The 20,047-nt window shown below is 43.8% G+C and overlaps 1 protein-coding gene across 5 annotated transcripts in view; it reads left to right on the forward strand.

Annotated features, from left to right (window-relative positions):
• LOC105275048 (disabled homolog 2-interacting protein) overlaps nucleotides 1–20,047 on the forward strand; it is a 308,710-nt gene that overhangs the window by 138,753 nt on the left and 149,910 nt on the right. For 4 of the 5 annotated variants that reach the window (XM_011331680.3, XM_011331676.3, XM_011331677.3 and 1 more), the window contains 2 exons: nucleotides 9,510–9,551; nucleotides 14,697–14,883. In XM_011331680.3, coding sequence (XP_011329982.1) covers nucleotides 9,510–9,551; nucleotides 14,697–14,883 — 229 coding nt within the window. The remainder of the gene's footprint in view (nucleotides 1–9,509; nucleotides 9,552–14,696; nucleotides 14,884–20,047) is intronic. The other variant, XM_011331678.3, reaches the window with a different exon arrangement.

A 20,047-nucleotide genomic window follows, 5' to 3' on the forward strand; every position in this document is an offset into this window, starting at 1 on the left:
TTTGTTACATGGCGTTTTATTACGGCGTAACGGCATTCTCGGCTACTCGCCTCGCTGTTCCGGAAACGCGACGTTCGCTCGTAAAAAGCGGAGAATTTTGTCGCTTTGGTCCATTAGCGTCGACTTTACGATCGTAACGTTAGGCGCGCAGTGCTACGTATCGTCGCAACTTGTGCTCCTTGTGTAACACGAAACAGCAGAGAGCTAAGTAACGCAAGTTAGGGTAGGCGAAGGGAAGCATTAGCTACGGTAACGTGAGCGGGGAGTGTATCGCACGTGGTTAATTTACTGAGCGATCCGAGTCGAAGCACACTCGCACAGTCGGCGGCAACTTTGTTCATTAACGTACCCCTCATGCAATTTAATTGAATTCATTTAATCTGATTAGGGTTTTATTTTTTCTCGGTTTCAAGCTTTTATAGATGCGACCACGTGAGGCTGGCGAGAACTTTCTCGGGACGGTCATTCGAGTTCCGCCACTCGGTGGAAACTCGTTCGAATATTCTTCCGGTAATGGCGGGTCCTTTTACAGCCTCTTTTCCGGCCGCAAATTCGATGACGACGGCATATTATTATCGTTCGTTCGCCCCGATTCACGCGTCGCGGCTTAGACTCCTCGATACGCACGACCAAACCTGATTCATTCTAGCGATAAATTATGCACAGGCTGTCTCGAAAGATAGCGCGCGCACCCTCTCTCTGTGCTTTCATCCCTCGATAATGGCTCCCTTGATGCACTCAAGGACTTCTTCCTTACTCCCCGTCCACCAAACGTATCCCTGCCTGAATACTCAAAGTGCCTGTTTACATCGATCGATCGAGAGTTGCACATTTGCAAAAAAATATTTTTATAGATATAATTATTATCAATATCCTAAAGACGAAAATCGATTAATTAATTTTGTAATCATTTATTTTCAAATTACGCAAATCCGACGACGAATAAATTGCTCAGTTCAATTCTGCAATAAATAACTCGTATTGCAATCCGCTTATCGCAATTTCCTCGATAACATGGCACACTTGTCTCATTAGCTCACCTCGTAAATGTAAACGGTACTATACGAACGCAACGCGTTATTACACTTCCGGAAGGAGCCGTGCACCTTTTCTCGTAATCGTTACTTGACTTTAATCGACGATGCGATCCACGATCCGCGGTGACGTGGTTCTGCTTTCTGCACGAAAAGACTTTATGGACTTTATTTCTCGCGGCGCGTTTCCGCTCAGCGAATTGCTTCTCGGCTTCGCAGGTTTCGCGTGGCGTCCGTTCATACGCGTCACGTACGGCACGCGAGAGAAGAAAACGCAACCCCATCTCTAAAATCGTCCCCCTGGGGGTCAACGGAAGGCGCTTTTGTGTGTTAAGCCTCCACCGCCGCTTCCCCCTTTTCGCTCTTTTACTCCCCGCCTTCCCACCTTTCGCTTTCCTTTCGGTCTCCTTTATGAGTCCCCGTCCAAACGTGAGGGGAATGAGATATTCGCGATTAGATGCATCTCTGTCTGATCGACGTGCCCGTCTGCCTTTTTCTACTTCGTCGTTTATGTTTTATTTTTCTTTTGTTCTTTAGCTTTTCATTCTCGTACGTGCTTCTGAATTATTATGCGATCTCTGCGGGTGCACGTCGTGGTATACCTAACTATAATTATCTTATAACATTTGTTTGCTCCAGAGAGTATACGTATTATTCTAGCATACTGTAAATTGCAATAATGTCGTAAGAAGCGCTCAAAAACTTGCGTACTGATGCACATTTCATTACGAGTAAGACAGATTATGCAAATTATTCTAACGGACTTTCCTGCTATTAACGAACTTTTCAGTGAATTCGTAATTCTCTTCCTCTCGGCGAGAGAGTCACGGACTTGGAAAATTGAATTTATACCGTAGCGCCTCTCTCTCGATACACGGCTCGGCTTAACGTTGTAACGCGTCGAGCCGAATCACGCGATCACGGATCGCGGATACGCTCTGTGTCTCTTTCCGCTAATATTTTCCTTGCAAATTGTTTACCCCGCCGTGTCGCGTTCCTCGCTCGACATTATTCAATCCCTCCGTCGGAGGAATTCCAACCGAAAGCAGCATCCCGGAAAGCACCTTATGAGCGACACGGAGCATCTCTTGACGAGGCGCGACACTTTGATCTCCATTTCCTCAAGGCATTTTATATTTTCTGTTACACGCGCGAACTGATCAGCAAGGTATCACCAGGGGATCAGAGTCGTTTCAGTCGGTCGTCCGTCTCCTGTCTGAACATAGCAAAAGGAGCCCCTCGTCGCCGGTGTAGTCGGAAACGTTTGTTCGTCCCGTCCCTCCCTCCGACCGCCCACGCGTTCTCAAACACCGTTTGCGCTCTCGTTCCATTCCTTTTTTTCTTCAGGAAAGCTCGCAGGATCAGAAGTATGAGACGGTTCCTTGGAGTGAGGCGCAGGAAGGTTTTTTCCTCGAGTCTCCTCGCGTAGATTACTCGGGACCGGTCCTGCACGTACCTCGTGAAAGGGATCCTAGGAGGATTCGGGGCTAAGGACCTCCTCGACTCGACCCGCTAGATAAATCGACTTCGCCCTTTCGCATCACCTCCGGAGCTCCTCTTACCGTCGGCATCACCCTCGAGAGTGGGCGGGTTCGGGGACGAGCCAGAAATTCGTCGGACCTCGACAACGAGTAGGATGGAGAGAGACAGAGAGTTACAGAGAGAAGGAGAGGCAGGCAGAGGTAGAGAATAGGAGGAAGCTTGTTTCAGGGGAAAGGCTTGTAAATCTGGAAAGCTTGTTTAACTTCGGCCGCCTGGTTATTCTCGGATGGGGGAACGTCGCCTGTAATTAACGGGCGCGAGAACTCATTATAAATTGTAATTGAGGCATTACACGATAACGTTTGAAATATTGACCACCTCCGGCTCCGCCCTGCACGATGAGGATATAACGGTGTTGCTCTGTTTCCGGTCTAGTGGCGCTTAAAGCTATCTTACGGCCTTCCGCAAGATCGATTCTCCATGAAACGTAATGTAATATTTAAATGTTCGACACGTTTATTGCCTATTCGTGGAACAGATACAAAGTAGAGAAAAACTATTATTACGCAGAATATTTATGAGAGTTTGAAACAAACAAGAGAGAAAGAGAGTAAATCTTTCGATCTTAAGGGACATATATGAGGTAATATTTCGAGACGTATAAAATATACGTTTTCTGCGTTACACAAAGCCTCCTTTTCGTAATAATTTCTACCGAGCTTTGACATTTTGTAAGAATGAAGGTAGCGTGAGAGTGGAATTTATGCATAAAGAGGACATAATCTACAGAGATCTCTCGCGGCGCACGCCGGAAGAGGGAAAGATTCGTTAAAGTATTACTGCGGATTACGGGGTTTCGTAAGGAGATTTGGATTACAGTCGAGAGATAGAGAAAGAGATTCTCCTTCCGAGAGCTCGTACCACACGCACAAAAGCCAGCCCACTACTAAATTAAGCTGCGCAATCCTCACGTTTCGTAAGTGGCTCTCGCGTGTTCGCGCGTATCCGCGCGCTTTAAAAATCAACCGCGCATCTCGACGTGGACCCGTGTAATCTGCGAAAATCACAGATGCGCAATTTGCATATCGTACGGGATAATTTCAGAACCGCGCGCGCCGTTACACGAATGTAACACCACCCTCGCCCATGCATTATTCATGGACGGTACGCTTGGCTTTTAACCGGTTAATTTTTAACATAATCCACCTCGACTGCAACGAGGCAATGATTAAACATTTCGCCGCGTTAATTAATTAATTTCCGCGATTAAATCGCGCTTTCCGTTTATTATTAGGAGAATTAACATCGCGCGATTGACGCAGTGTTACGCTGTGCGCGATTATTTATCGAATACCTACGAGAACCGACGAAATTACTGTACCGCAATTAAAATATCGTCCGTTTCGCACTGTTTCATATGTGTATCTTCGCATTCGTCGCGTTGATTAAAGGACTTTGTCCGGTTAATCTCATTGTTGTGCATTATGTACATGTACCATGGAACACCATGGAATGTATTATTGAGAACATTAAATTCGCTGATCTCCGAAAGAGCGGCAGATGAAACGGCACGGTGGCCACGCGCAATAATCTCCTCGGCTTAATGCCAGCGGTGTCTACCAAAGAGAATACGCACAGTCGGAACGAAGCTTAACTGTGCCAGACGCGATAGGGAGATCGGAAGGTCATGGTATTTCGTGGGCGGAGGTGCGAGGGGTGCTTATGGCGGCGCGGTAGCAATGGGGTGCATTTATATAAGGCCTGCCTCGAGCGCGTCGCACCGCGTCGTAAACGAGAAGGGCAAAAATAAGCCGGATGGGATATTATCAGGCTGATAGGGAACTCGGTATTCTATTCGCGGCAAGGGAGTATTCCTCCCCCTTTCTTCAGCGGAATAACGCCGTCGCGAAAGTCGCCCGCGGCGGCGTCTCTCCAGACACTCGCAGGAGAGAACGCGCGTCGAAAGTGGAGATTCTGTCGTGCGCGTTGAGTCGACGAGATTATCTTTATTAACAAATATTTCGTATTCAGCGGTACCTTTTTTCTGTTCAGAACTTTGGGCGATAGATATGGATGGCGAGCTCTCATCGAGAATTTGTTCACGCGAGAATGTGTTCATGTTACCTGTAATTGAATTGAACTGTATTGTTTTCTGTTCTGTTTTTTTCCCGCGATCTATGTAAATGTCCGCTGAAAAGGCACACAGACGCATTTAGGAACGCGGACGTTGCCGAAGCAAAGCTGAAAAAGCTCCAGCAAACCAGCCAACAGCCTCTCGACTCTATATTTTTGATACTCGAGGTAGCTCTTCAGAAATTCGGAGTAGCTCGCAGCTACTTTTTAATGAGACCGCTCGCCGGGCGCGGCGCGGATTTTCCCGTAAACGACCCGCAACACGAAGAAGAAGCCTCTTGAGCTTTGAAGATGACATGGATGTATTATATATTATTAATTCACAAGACACGTGCTGGAGTAAGAAGCGTCGCAAAGACGTCTACCTCAACACGCGCACGATTTTAAAAAACGCCCCATGTGGAAATTTGCAGCTCGGTTATGCTTATTTAAAATTGCCGTCAAATTGCCCTTGTTATGCGATTCTAGAAAAATCAAAAGGTCAGATCCCGATTTAGATGCGCAAACCGGATATCGACGCAGCCAAAAAGGACGGAAAAATTAACGATATTATCCGCTGCTCGGATCGCTTATCCGGCGAACGTACACCACTCGTGAGGAGAACAGGTCTCTCGTCTATAAAGAGACGTGTCCCTGTTATCGGTCGATACTACTCGCGTTTATTGGCTTTATTTAGAAAGTCGCACGAGCGAGAAATTCACCAGTTGCTCCACTTCTACGAGCGACTGCTGAAGTGGCTCCTCGTTAGGAATTCACGCGGCCCTGCATCTGCCCCTTCCTCCATCCCTCTCTCTCTCTCTCTCTCTCTCTGTCTGTCTCTGTCTCTTTCTTATTCTTTTTCTTCCTGTCGTCCTTTGTCTGTTCCTCTCAAAAGCTCTCTTTTCAGCGAGCTCGTCGTACGGCGTATACACGAAGCTTTCAGTAAATACATAAGCATTCCGCAGCAAACTTTTCACTTCGCTTCGAGCCGGAGGGTCGTTACGTTTTCGCTCTTTTTTTTCGCACTCTCTCTTTCTCTCTCTCTCGAAAGAAAATGGATCGTGATGATCCAAACTGCAGTAACGGAAGAGGAAAAAAAGAAAGCGCGACGATAAAAGCCGCGCCGTGGACAAACATGCTGTCGGAAGCACACGGCGATCTCGGCGGTTTACGAGCGCGTCGGCCGATTTTACAATGCGTCGTGAACCTGAAGTTTGGTAGCGTCAGCATCATGGCATTACGCGCTTTCATCAGGTGGCACTTTAACATTTGTACGAGAGTTATACGGTAAAACCGTCGCTACTGTCCAGTGCGCTCTCAAACAAATATATTCTCGGAGTGCTCGACGAGCCTTTGACTGTAGATTTGGAATAACCAGCAAGCTAGTGACTACCTGAAATTGATGAAATTTATCTTTCGGGCTCTTCGCGAGAGTGCATGTGTATTTTTTATTTTATTTAATTGTGCAAACTCGTCGTTTTGATTACGCATCTTGAACGCTGTCCCATCAAACGATCGCGTGAACGCTCGAAAATCTCGAGTAACATTTTTCATTCGGTCGCTCCTTCGTCGACCGGTGTGAATCTGGCACCTGACTTTAACGAAATGAAAATTTTCGGGCATATTTCGTTTGTACCTCGTTTGCACCTGTTTGTACCATCGTTCGTTTCGCTTGTACCTCAACAGTTTAAAAGTTATAAGGGGTCAAAAAATAGCCAGCACCCAACTAAAAGATATCCGAATTTTAATAATGCCATTCGAAAGAGCATCGTTTGTACCTTCAGGACCCATCGTTTAAATCGTTTGTATCTCAACGGAACCGGAAGTACAGGCTTTTAAAAAATAGGTCCAAGAGGTATCTTCGTCAATTTTTAAGATATCGCAAAACGGCTAACGGCATTCGAAAGAGCATCATTTGTACCTTCAGAATCCACCATTTAAATTGATTGTACCTCAAAGGAACCGGAAGTACAAACTTTTAACAATTTTAAAAAACATATCCAAGAGGTATCTTCGTCAATTTTTGAGATATCGCAAAATGGCTAACGGCATTCGAAAGAGCTCGATTAGCACCCGTTTGTACCTCCGTTCAAATCGTTTGTACCTCAAAGGAACCGGAAATACAGTCTTTTCAAAAAAACGTCCAAGAGGTATTTTCGCCAATTTTCGAGATATTCGAAAACGGCCAACGGCGGTCAAAAGAGCTCGGATAGCGCCTGTTTGCACCTTCGTTCAAATCGTTTGTACCTCCAAGGAACCGGAAATACAGCATTTTCAATGTAAAACAAATAGTTGCTCGTACCTCCGTTGTTTGTAGAGATACTTCGCCAATTTTCGAATGTCTCGAAAATTGGCGAAGTTACCTCTTGGACGTATTTTTTCCAATTTTTAAAAGTTTGTACTTCCGGTTCCTTTGGGGTACAAACGATTTGAAAGGAGGTACAAACGGGTAGAAACTATGCTCCTTCGAATGGCGTTGGGCATTTTCGGATATCTCTGCAAACAACGGAGGTACGAACAACTAGTTGTTTTACATTGAAAATGCTGTACTTCCGGTTCCTTGGAGGTACAAACGATTTGAACGGAGGTACAAACAGGCGCTATCCGAGCTCTTTCGAATGCCGTTAGCCATTTTGCGATATCTCAAAAATTGACGAAGAAACCTCTTGGACGTTTTTTTGAAAAGCCTGTACTTCCGGTTCCTTTGAGGTACAAACGATTTGAACGGTGGATTCTGAAGGTACAAATGATGCTCTTTCGAATGCCGTTAACCGTTTTGCGATATCTCAAAAATTGACGAAGATACCTCTTGGACCTATTTTTTGAAAAGCCTGTACTTCCGGTTCCGTTGAGGTACAAACGATTTGAACGATGGTTCCTGAAGGTGCAAACGATGCTCTCTCTTTCGAATGGCATTATTAAAATTCGGATATCTTTTAGTTGGGTGCTGGCTATTTTTTGACCCCTTATAACTTTTAAACTGTTGAGGTACAAGCGAAACGAACGATGGTACAAACAGGTGCAAACGAGGTACAAACGAAATATGCCCGGAAATTTTCATTTCGTTAAAGTCAGGTGCCAGGTTCACACCGGTCCTTCGTCGCCGTCGAGACTCAGTTTCTCCCGGAAACTTTTTCAATTAGTCGACGTCAGGAATGACGGCGGTAGAATAGGCGGCGGAGACACGGCAAGAAAGCCCGCCACGATAAATGGATACGTGCGTGTCCCATTATTATCGAGGCTGACGGAGACGTTTCCGGAACGCGGATCGATTTCAGCGTTACCGCTAGATCGGTAAAACCGGCGGGGTGACGGAGGTAAGCAGTACGTGCCACGGACGTAATCGGATCGTACCAGAATCGAGACTGGTCAATCATACGGATCGAACGCAAGCCTTCTTGACAGTCCAGACACGTCCGCGAAGGTCGGCCTGTATCGCAGAATTGAATTCTAGGGACACCGGTTCGTTCTGCTCGAAAGTGGATCGCATTTCGCAAGCTTTCCAGCTGGGACATTCTTTTTGTGCAAAAATAATATTCTCAGCGGCATAAATAATATTCTCGCCATTGAAGATCATTTATAACAGTAGAACTCGTTAATTACTGCTAACGTTTCCAGCCTTGATTGATGTTAGCCTTGTTATCTATTTGTAAATTGTTTTGTGAAAAACTTTAAGAAAAATGTCATGTACCGACTACAATGCAGAGAAGCGCATGATAGATGTTGTGCATTTCTATTCGCTGACAGTAAGAAATCGTGTAAGAAACAAGCAGGTATTTTTTTCCGAATAATGCACAACACGCAGAAATGGTATAACTGAAGGAACATGGACAGCGACAATGACTGCGCAAAGTATGCATTAAAGATACCGGCGCGAGACTGGTGAGCGGTTAATTATAATGATCTTAAAGCCACGAGCGACGCCGTATTAACGTCGACGGTAGATACTTAAGACGTAATACTTTTTGGTGCAGCCGGCGGCGCGTTAAATCGTTTCAGTGCGTTTTATTGCGGCGAATTAAGGGTTGGCGATTAATGTCGGATCCGCGTGCACTACGTAGCGCGCGTGTAGCGCACACGTAACGCTCGGGAAACACGCACATAGTGGACGTGCGCACTCATAGCGCACGTCAAATGAATTTTGCACGTACGTCATGTGCGCGCGCAAAAAGAGTGAGAGAGTTAATAAAGGGCTGGCAGAGAAATTTCGCAAGACGGCCGTAATTCATTTTCGGGGTGAGAGAGCGATGTGTACTCTCTCATTTTTCCCTTTCCGCGCCTGTAACTGTCTCGCCATTATCTCGCGGGGTGAACATTTCTTGTCGTCGTCGCGTTTTTTCATGGGACACTGGATGGATGCGCCGGACGCCGATGAAATTTCCATCAGCATTTTTGTTTCGTTAGCTTTTCCGCGATCATAAAGCGATAATATACTCTTATCGTATAATGACGGAAACGGCATACACGTACACATGATGTACATATGCGCACGTATACACGCATATAAAATAACTGCAACGGCGATGCGCGATTAATGTCACTCGCAGATAATTAGCTATACCGATTACAAATTACATATTAAACGCAACTCGTATAAAATTACACACATAGTTGCGATCTGCAATTGTAATTTATGTCACAGTATGATCACCAATCACGCGTATTCCTAGTTTCCTCACAAAAAAAATAATATACCAAATAATGATTTTTTAATAAAATAATCTAACATCACGCATAATTATTATTGCGTCTTTTTAGAACATAGAAAAAAAAATGAATGCAGAATCCAGGGAGATTCGATGATAATCGATCTTCCTGGATTCCCTGTGATCAGGAAAAAGTGCAATTAGTAATCGATTTGTATCTTTCCTTTGGACGCAGCTATTCGCCGGGACCGCCTGTATGTTCAAGTCGCACAACAAGGTTTGTTCCTTCATTTCTCTCTACGTTCTGCTAATGCGTTGGTGTCACGCTCTAATACATCGATGTACTCATCCGTTCGTGCCATGGCTGTTTGCTCTGCTCTTTTTTTCTGTCCACCCCCTTAAGTCGTTCCGCGACTCTTACAGAGGTCTTGATTAACGTCCGCGATGTTTGCTGACGAAAGAACGCACGCCGGATCTGCATCGCAAAGTATAATACGAGGATTAATTCGAGCCTCCTCGCCTTGCTGTTCCTCCGCTGTTTCGCGAGTTAAAGGGCGAAATTAATTGTTTCGTTGCTTTCAAAGTCACTCGGCACTGTAAGACGACACAAAAAGGACACGCCGGAGAAGAACGCGAGAATACCCAGAGGAGGACGAGGAGGAAGAGGGCGAGCAGGAGACGCACGGGGATTTGAATTGGATTGAATTAAATCAGAAAAGATCTGTCTTGTAGTCGGGATAACGACGACGATTCTTTTTATGCTGTCCACTGAACGTTCCTCAAAGCGCAGCAGCTGCAGGCTTTCATCGTCTCGCTTATCGATATCGAACTGAACCGTAAATGTGATCGCATCATTTATCGTAAACGTGTATGCATCTGCATGAATCGTTTTGAACGTGTCCGTACATGTTTGTTGTTCCTAATCGTCTCGTGTGTGGAACGGAATTGTGTGTATTCAATATACAGGGTGAGCCATTTTAAGTAACGCATTGATTTTCCTCGAAAACCAAATCTTGTATCGAACAATGTTTCAGACAAAAGTCGTTTGGTTCGAAGGGGACAAGATGATAGCATCATCAATTTAATTGTAGATGGCGCCACTTTAGAGATTTCATCATGGCGGCCATTTTTTTAAATGGAAGTTGATTTTTCTCCTTAAGTGAAAGTTGTAGCTGATAATGAGACGAATACAACGGTTTTTTGTTTTTTGCAATTGGACCATTTTTCAGTGAGTTACAGCGTTCCAAAGTATACTGTTTTATAATTTAAGTATACACATAAACCAAATCTTGTATCGAAAACTGTTTCTTACAAAAGTTTTATGACTTCAAGGGGGACATAAGATGCTGCCACTGATTTGACCTTGGGTGCACCTGTCAAGGTTATGTGAAGGTTAAAGTTTTTTTTTAATGGATCTCTTTATTTCTCATTATACAGTCTTGTAGCTTACCTCGAGAGCTTTTCAAAACGCTATAATAAAGTATTTTGTCGTTAAATATTATTCGTAAAAAATATGTTACTGATAATAATTATAGTTAAGAAATGAAAATATGAACAGAGAAGAAACTTTAACGTATATCTAACTTATCACGCCATAGAGTAGTAGCAGAGCTTCCTCTCAGTATGCCGCAATACGACAGAATTAATTCGCGGTTTGGCTTAGCGACTTATATACAATCTTTGTGGAATTTTACTTTCGAGAAACGCTTTTAGTTCTCATAACTCGAATAATATTGTACCGCTGTACCGGTGTACCGCTTTGCTGTTTCGTTCGACTGTCCACCGTTTTCGAAGAGCCGGGAGAACTAGCGTGCCTTAATAATGCACTGGCGGTTCATCCCGGATGACCGGCTCGTTTTCCGTCCTGCCTTCATGTCGTCCGTATCCAGTTTCTCTGTGGAAGTCAATCGTAATTTCCTTTCCCTGCACGTAGCCTTCCTCTCTGTCCTCCATCTGTGCGTGAACGCGCGCGCGTTTCATAACGGAGCAACGACTCGATCGTGAAACGTTTAATGGCCAACCATGTTTATCTACGAGGAATTGCATTACTATTGTGGCTGTCAATAAATGCGACGTGAACGTACGGTAAACAGCCACGAGCACGACGCTCGCACTCGTAATCACGTGTATCGCGAAACGTATCGATATCACGCCGTTGATATTACGCCGATGTTAAACACGATATTGCTCAAAATATGTATAGCGTACAGGTCAATTAACGAAGGGATGGATATATCACCGGCTTTCGACTAGCTAATTTGTCTTGATATAAAATATCAAGTTGCTCTTCTAAACAAATGAATGGTAAATTATATTTCTCGTCTTTGTAAATTGTATCATAATATCCACGTTTCGAGAATTTGATCCTTAAAATCAGAGAAACCACTTCACATTTATTCTTTCCCCAAAATTATATACTCGGCATTAACGCGGCGAACGCGCACGTGATTGCTTTCAAGTAATTTTATTATTCAGGAGCAATTTATTACGCGGTAGTTTCATCGAGTCGCCTGATGAAGGGACATTAAGATTGCGAAAAAAGGCACTCGTGGGTTCGTCGATCGTTTGCATTCGTGAGCAGTTATGGTATACCTTAAGCAGTCCAACGGCGAGCAGGGTCACACGCGAATTGTTCGAAAAGAATGCGATTATTAATTGGTGGTGCTTGTCGGTTGGCTGACGACGACGCTCCCCGAGGTTGGCCGTTCGCGTAATTGGACACATTCATTCGCGCCCGCTTGGTAATTGCAGTTAACGCGTTTGCGCGTTTGCTCCTTCGATCACACGAGCATCCCCCAGTCGCGCCTTCAATTGGTCGGTCCGAAAATGAAGTTTCGCCACCGAATTTGTTCACCGTTCACCCCGACACGTGTTCTCCCTCGTTCGTCGATTCGTTCGCCGGCGAAGCGAGCAACCGATTGACGAATGTTAAACGCGTACGGCACTAATGAATCCTGATGTGATTGAAATAAATGACCGTTCCCGCGGTTTCTATTTGTGACTTAATATTAATGACGGCATGCATGTAACGATCGGTTCACTACTGACGTCCGTTGGAATTTATAGGAATGTTGATCCGGGGATTAATGGAGTCAAATGTATTTTGTATTGCCGTAGAATGTGCTCCGTTTTTTCGTAGAAGATCAGTATGATCTAAATAGGAACGTAAATTCTAATTCTTTTCTGATTTGATTTGTTTAATTATCTTCTTGATTACTTGAAGACGCACGTTCATGTTGGATGTTTTAATGTATTTTACACATGCAGATTTTTTCATACTTAATTCTTCAAATAATAATCGGGTAAGCAATATTGATGACTCAACTGTAACGCATTATCCTCCACGCTTCAATCAAAAGTTCGAGCCGATTCGTTCACAGAAATTGAAGAGGATCGCAGTTCGGCAAACGTAAGAATCGCGAAGAACGCGGAAGGAGAAGCTCGTGCCGTTAGATCCGCGCTAATCAGCTGATTGGCATGTAATTATTCATCCAATCAATCGCGTCGGGCGTTACGTAATCATGCTTTACTTTGATCGTGGAATTACCTATCCTGAGAGTGATCCTTCGAAACGCGGCGGAGAGCGGACAGGCTCATAAATTGCGCGGGACTTCGATAACTCGATAATTGGCGAGCGCAGACCTCTGCAAAAACAGATTGAGATCGACAATATCGCTCGCGCGCGGAAGAAGAGCGATGGAAGAGGAAACTGGCGAGCAAAAACGGAGAGAAAGAACGAGCCTATCTGCCCTCTCGGCACTCGGATTTCACGCGACTTCGCGGCGTGCTGTCCGCCCAACGAGCTTTAATTAGTGACGTCAGCCTGTCGCCAGGTCAATCTGCGATATTCCGAGATAAAACCGCCAGACACGCTCCAGTCATCACTCGGCTCTGTTCCAAATAACTCCGACCTTTATCGCGAGTCGCGCCCTTTCGCGAGTTTCGAGATCGACGCGTCTAGTGCAAGCCTGTACGAACGTCGGGCTTATGAGCGATTCGCGCGACTTGATCAAGAATAATTGGGATGCAGTTCACTCGTGCGATTTGATTTCGGTTTGATGAGTGGAGGTGATCATTGTAGAAGACACCGTGGGGCAATCCGTGTAATTGAACGACGCGAATTCCTTGCTCCGCGTCATGAAGATGGATGTCATCCGCGGTTACGTGAGTGCTCAAGTCTCAGATTCCAAGTTCTATTGACTGCGCGTCACATGTACTGAGAAAAGTTCCGCTCTCGACTTCCACCCTTGGGAGATTCAAGAAACACGAAATGTAACACTGAAGAGAGTGTAGATAATAAAATTGAGAAATTTTGAGCTCCCCTCCGTGATCTTGGAAACTTAATATTGACAGGTTTTGTAAAATAAAGGAAAGTTTTGTGATCTAAAATCTAAAGGGATAGGATCTCATAAATATGAGATTTTATGGTTACAAGATTGTCAGAGCAGGGATATAAAAATTTGATAATTAAAAGAAACAAAAATTCAAGTTTCAGATAAAATTAATTTCATGTAAATGAAAGATTCGAATCTGTGTCTCTTTGTCTTTGGAGGTTTTGAAAAATTATTATGGGACTTTTTGAAATGGCTGATTTGAGTCTAGTTTATCAAGAGATTACATTAAAGTAGGAGATTAGGAAAAAGTAACCATGCTTTTTTTCCATGTAAACGCGTGCACTCTAAAGCGAGCGAAGTTTTTTTCATTCGATACGACAAGGTATGCTTGTTCGAGATAGCGTGCCCGCTTCGAGATGATCCGCCGCGAGTACAAGTGCCTCCAATTAAGAAGACGATGTTTTAATGAACTTTCAAGCGTATCGCTCCTTTAAAGGGCTGGTTCGCTACCAGCTCCAGATGTTTATACAGCCCGTCCCGCTGGCTGTTGCAATTGCCTTTGCTAATTCCTCATCGCGCATATCTCCTTCTGCGTCACATGCACAAATTAGCATTTCGCGAGCAAGCGGGAAAGGAAAAACGAAAACCGAAGCAGAACACAGAGTTCGCAATTCGCTACAAAAAAGGTTGCATGGTTTTACTACCAACTAAACGCTCACGCTACCGTAACTCGCGCGTCTATCACCATTTCAAAGTAAATCGTCCAGCAGAAGAAAAGAAGAAAGTAACAGAGCTTACTCTATTGTACTGCAATCATCAAAATTGACCATACTGATTAATAACGTCAAACATAAACCACTCCTAATTCCCCACACAGCGTTTGCTAGCCGCGATTTCACGCGCACGCATTTTTGCCCGCTCGTTCTCATTAATCAAACGGAACGATGTGTTCTCAAATCAAGCCGGTCGGCGTGTAATCGGCCGGGCACGGCTCTCAGTTGCTCTCATGTTGGAAGCCTCTTCTTCTTCTTCTTCCGACGACGACAACGACTCCAATTTAACGCCGCCGGTCGGCCCTTTGCTTTCAGTTGGGCGATGCGATGTTCGTCGAGCTGCCACGCGTCCGCCTGGACGGCGGCGCACGTGCTTTTCGACAGCATTGGGGCTACGAGACACGGCCGTTGGCACCACCACCACCCCTGATCGAGGAGGATGAAGCGGCCATCGAGCCTGAAACCGTCAGCCTTCGGGAGGCCAACACCGCTTCCCCGATAGGTGAGTACTGAACAAATCGAGCTTGCTCCTGAAATATTCCGCGATGTATTGCCATTTCCGCCGGCGGACAACGCCGACGTGTTTTTTCGCTTTCGTTTTACCAGAAATACTGCAATACCCGCGGCGAAGTTTCACGCCAATGAATTTCCACGACCAACTGATTGCCACTCTAGTAATGGACGTACGATTGCTTTATATTATTAATGTACGTCATTTTGTTAAGTCTTAAAAGATTAATTATCTCGAATGAACCCGTTCCTCTCTCTCTCTCTCTCTGGAATAACGGGAGAGGAATTCAAAGAGGAATTTCTAAGGAAACGTCAAAGGTGAATCTTGATGGTGAGCGAGAAGTCTCACGAGATCTTATCGATAGTGTGGTAGTTTCGAAATGAGAAGCTCGAGTCGAGATGATGAAAATTTTAATTGTAACTCGCGCACACGCCTGTCGAGGTTTCGCTGAAACCTGGTGAAACGTTCTCGCTGTTAGCAGGCGTGATCGTTTAGTAACCGTTTGCAAAAACAGGATGCGCGATCGCGCTAATCTCTGTAATGAGCACGCGCGATTTCACCGCGACATCGAAACCGCTGTCTCCGTGTCAGCGAGATCGCGTTAGACGCGGTGTTTAACATCGGTTGATATTCTGTCTTTGCTTTAACAGCAGGGGGACCATGGGGAATTGGTCGACATTAATTGCGCTTTGTTTGAATCGTTGCTGTCGTCGCTGCGACTGACAGACACCGGCTCGCCGGTGTGTCCTTAACGAGTCGACATTGTTCAAAAGAAATCAAGTGCACTTTTCTTCTCTCTCTCTCTCTCTCTGCTTTTCCGCCCGGCGGACGGATTCACTTGGCATTTTTTGCAGCGCTGCTAAAGGGTGATGGTAGCGAAGAAAAAGAACGAAAAATGCGGTTGCGCGTTTCGAAATGCAACAGAACAATAAAGTCGCAAACTCGAACTGGGAAACGAACTCTGTTCTTTTTTTCCTTCTTGCCTCTCGTGTCAAATTATTTTGAAACCAGAGTTATTCGGTGGCTTGCAGAAAAGTAATTACATGGCTTTTTTTTCTAGCGTTGAGATCCGCATGTGGGTATCGGTTTTACATATTTGCGACTTATCGCGTTAACAAATCTAAGAAATTTTAATCGCGATTGTTATTAAATTTGTATTTGGATGAAATATGAAAGAATGTTAATTTTTTTGCAATTTTTGGTAAGTGGTATTTTTTATGTATCCTTGGTAGTATCCTTCTTTGACACGAGGTGGATAAGGTAGTTTTCTACAACAATCAACTATTTTCTCTTGCGAGAGGAAAAGCATAACTTGATGAATATATCTTACATGTGCTCATTGTTTTATGGTCTCAGTCAATTAACGTGAATTTAAATTAATTACACGTAGCTCTCCTATATTACGCTTTCTGCTTTACCGGCATGTCTGCCGTGCTATCCGCGAGTAAGCGTGACTCTGTAGAAGTTTCTCTGGCCAGCCATCGGTACTTTACTTTCTCTCGTGGCTTGCAGATGGCAGACGCGGTAAAGAAAACTCTCAATTAATAAATACCTCTCTTGAATTACATAAAAATATAAGTATCGCTAACCAACATCTTGTCCCCAATATTCAAGACTAGTATCTGACCGCAACAAATTATTCTTTGCAAATTTACATTTCTTCCCGCAAGCGTGTGCTAGAACTTTTCCACGAATTTAAATAATTTTACAAATTACGCATGCACAATTCAACAAGCGCGGAATACATTTAGCATAGAAAATTACTTCGGTCTCTTCTCATTGCCATCCTCGATCAAAAGATATCTGCACTTTGAGTGAACGACAAAAGCCTCAAGTGCTGGATAGACACAAAGAAAGATTCAAGCATTCCAAGAATGCCCTGTATTTTGGCAGCCGTTCTGCATTCAGACCTGCATTGCAGTTTCTTGTCGAACGAAGTAGGAAGGAAAGTTGTCTTTCCAGTTTCCCTCGCACGTATTCGTGACCTAATTTTCCTGCTGGAAAATTCTGCTTCTTCCTCCTAGATCGTCCTATCGTGGAACGTTCCGCGCTCCGTTATTGCACGTGGAAGTCGGATGATCCAGAAAATATGAGACTGATCACGAAGCGACGTTTTCCTCAGCGCAAAACACGTAAAATGCTGCGAACATTATCCTTCGAACGTTACCCTTCGTGTCTACCGCGTTATCATCGACCGTTATTGTCCGAGAGAACAGAATCTCCCTTGCCTTGTCCTGCCGGCGCACCAAGTCGACCGTAAATTCGACTTTCTTTTTTAATTGTCGCTTTTTGTTTTTGCCATCTTGCTTCACGTCGTTCGTTCATTCTCTGCTGCGGCGTATCTCTTGTTACGTATATCTCTCGTGTGGAAAAACGTGTTCGCACGAGCGCGCAATGACGATGCGCGGACACCGTTGTTGGCAGTGGATTTTAATATAATCTCGGTGGCCTTCGATACTTTGTACACACGCACACATAGCACTACCCCCGCGGCACCTCTGAAAAATCTTTCTTGATTCCTACAATTTGAAAGATGTTTAAGAAAGATACGAAAAATGCGATTCCAAAGCCGCTTGCGTGCTTGTTGTGTGTTACAATCGACATTTTGCAAGTAATAACGATTTTAATTGTATTGTATGCAACATTATATCATGAAAAGTTAATATTTTTATACGAAAGTGTCATCGGAATCAAAAATGTTATTTTGATGCCTGGATCTTGGTCTCAATGCAACACGAGAGCCACTTGAAAGCCTTTTCTAATCATCGCCGCGGTATTGTCTTAAGCACCGGAAACGCTCTCGCCGGAAGAACCATCTTAGTAGTCCGGGTTCTAACTATGCGCGATGTCCCCTCATCTATCCCTTCCTCGGTCGCGACGTGGGTCTTGGGTGCGTCTATGGCTCGCTCATCCACGCATGCATGAATGTCCGACTACTTTCACCCACGTAGATATGCACACCATGGCAATATCCACGAATGCTATCCCGGTACCACCATCGCTGTCACGTTCGGTACACGCGACGCACCGCATAGAATTAAACTGCGAACAAGCTCGAAGGATACAAGTGCTAATTGCGAGGGATTAGTCAGAATGGTCGAGATAGTTTGTTCAGTAGATCTCTGCAAATTAAATTATTTATGTGTTGAAAGTATAATATTAATGAAAATGATTGAGAACTGATATTTTTAGATCAGAGAATTAAGTTATTTATATATTGGCGATACCTATATAAACAAGTAAGAGTCAGTGATTTTGTCTTAATAGATGCAATTGTATTATGAGAAAAAGGATACAAAAATCTAAAAGAAAAAAAGAAAGGAAGGAAGAACGATGTATGATACTTTGATAATATTTTCTATGATAAAGAACTTCTTATTTTCTGGAGTTGGAGAACATTTACTTTTATGCCTTTACTTCAAGATTAATCTCCCGAGATTTTCAAGGAGAGAAGTAAATTGAACGATGGACATTAAGGGGGGAGCCTGCTTTAAAACGCTGAAAATAAGGTATATTTTACGACTTGTTTTTGGAGAAACTATACAGCGGATCATTATAAAACTTTGATGCATTTATTAGTACATGTTTAAAGATAAAAAAAATTATTTTTTTATTTGAATATATCGCTTGTAGAGGTCGTCCTGGAGAAATCTTAGTGTAGCCGCGTCGCCGGCATTGCAAATTGGTGAGCATTCTCCTGCCTCCAAATTTCGTCCAAACTGAAAAATTGAAATATGTTCTCGTTATTTATGAATTCCCATCGTCGATGAACCAAAGAGAGAAGAAAAAAGTTGAAAAGTGCCAAAATGGTGGAGCTTAGAACACAAAAGTACGATTTTAGGCAAAGTTTTTGAACTTTTTCATGCAAAAATAATTGTTTAACTTAATGTTTTTATGAATATTAAAGGTTCATCGACGATGGGAATTCATAAATAACAAGAAAATATTTCAATTTTTCAGTTTGGATGAAGTTTGGAGGCAGGAGAATGCTCACCAATTTACAATGCCAGCTGCACTAAGGTGCCTCCAGGACGACCTCTACAGGCGATATATTCAAATCAAAAAATAATTTTTTTTATCTTTAAACATGTACTAATAAATGCATCAAAGTTTTATAATGATCCGCTGCATAGTTTCTCCAAAAAAATTCGTAAAATTATACCTTATTTTCAACGTTCTAAAGCAGGCTCCCCCCTTAAGTGCTGGAATTATACCGATTCCGATCTCCGATGGATGCTTACGCACTAGTCGACTCCTAATCTCGCGGAATCGCACACGCGACGTAACTTGTCTCGAGCGAGCGCGACAGCGAGCGAAGGCGGTGCAAGATAGACGATCGCGTTTCCACGCGATTCACGATATCCCCGAGAAAAATCGCGCTCGTGTCTGACAGGCGCGGACCGTTAGCTGCCGGGTACTCGCCATTAAAGTGTCTTGTCGTGAGTTAAGTCCGCGATTCGCATGCACGAAGTGTACCGAACGTGACACATCCGATCGCGATCCCTACCGACGATCCTTGCCTGAGCTAGGTAGAAGCCTCTTCTTCTGTGAAGCGTAATGGCTAGAATTGTCCAGGCAAAAGGATATCGTGGTGACTAATACCAGCGAACAATGGCAGCTGAAACATTCTCGGAAAGTCATTATAAAGAGGAACGGCGATGAGCGCAGAAGTTTTCTTTGTTTTTCTCTTTGACTTCTCTATAAATTATTAAATTTTAACTAACAAGGAAAGGTTTTTAGGTGTTACACTCGGATTTCAAAAATTTTTTGCATGCAGATAGGGAGGTCCCCAAATAGAAGAAAAATTATAAAAGTAGCGGCCCAAATGCATATTTGCGCGCTACGTGCGCAATTTTCGATGTTAGGTTAATTACTCAAAAATGCTATTTCCACTCGAATTCTTTACAATTTTTATTTCACCTAATGCACAACACTTTAAAAAGAAATCAAAACCAAAATTAAAACTGAAAGAATTAAAAATCTCCCTTGACCAGATCTTTTATGTCCTCGTTATGGATTCTGATCAAATCTACTTAAAGTCGCATACAATAAATCACGCAGAAAGAGCAAACTACGATTTGCGCAATGTACAATTATTCCAAATTGTGTGCATTGGCAGTTGCAGTAAAAAATTAAAAAAGTTACGATGCAAATA

This window comes from Ooceraea biroi, chromosome 8 (assembly GCF_003672135.1).
Source record: "Ooceraea biroi isolate clonal line C1 chromosome 8, Obir_v5.4, whole genome shotgun sequence".
Classification (NCBI taxonomy): domain Eukaryota; kingdom Metazoa; phylum Arthropoda; class Insecta; order Hymenoptera; family Formicidae; genus Ooceraea; species Ooceraea biroi.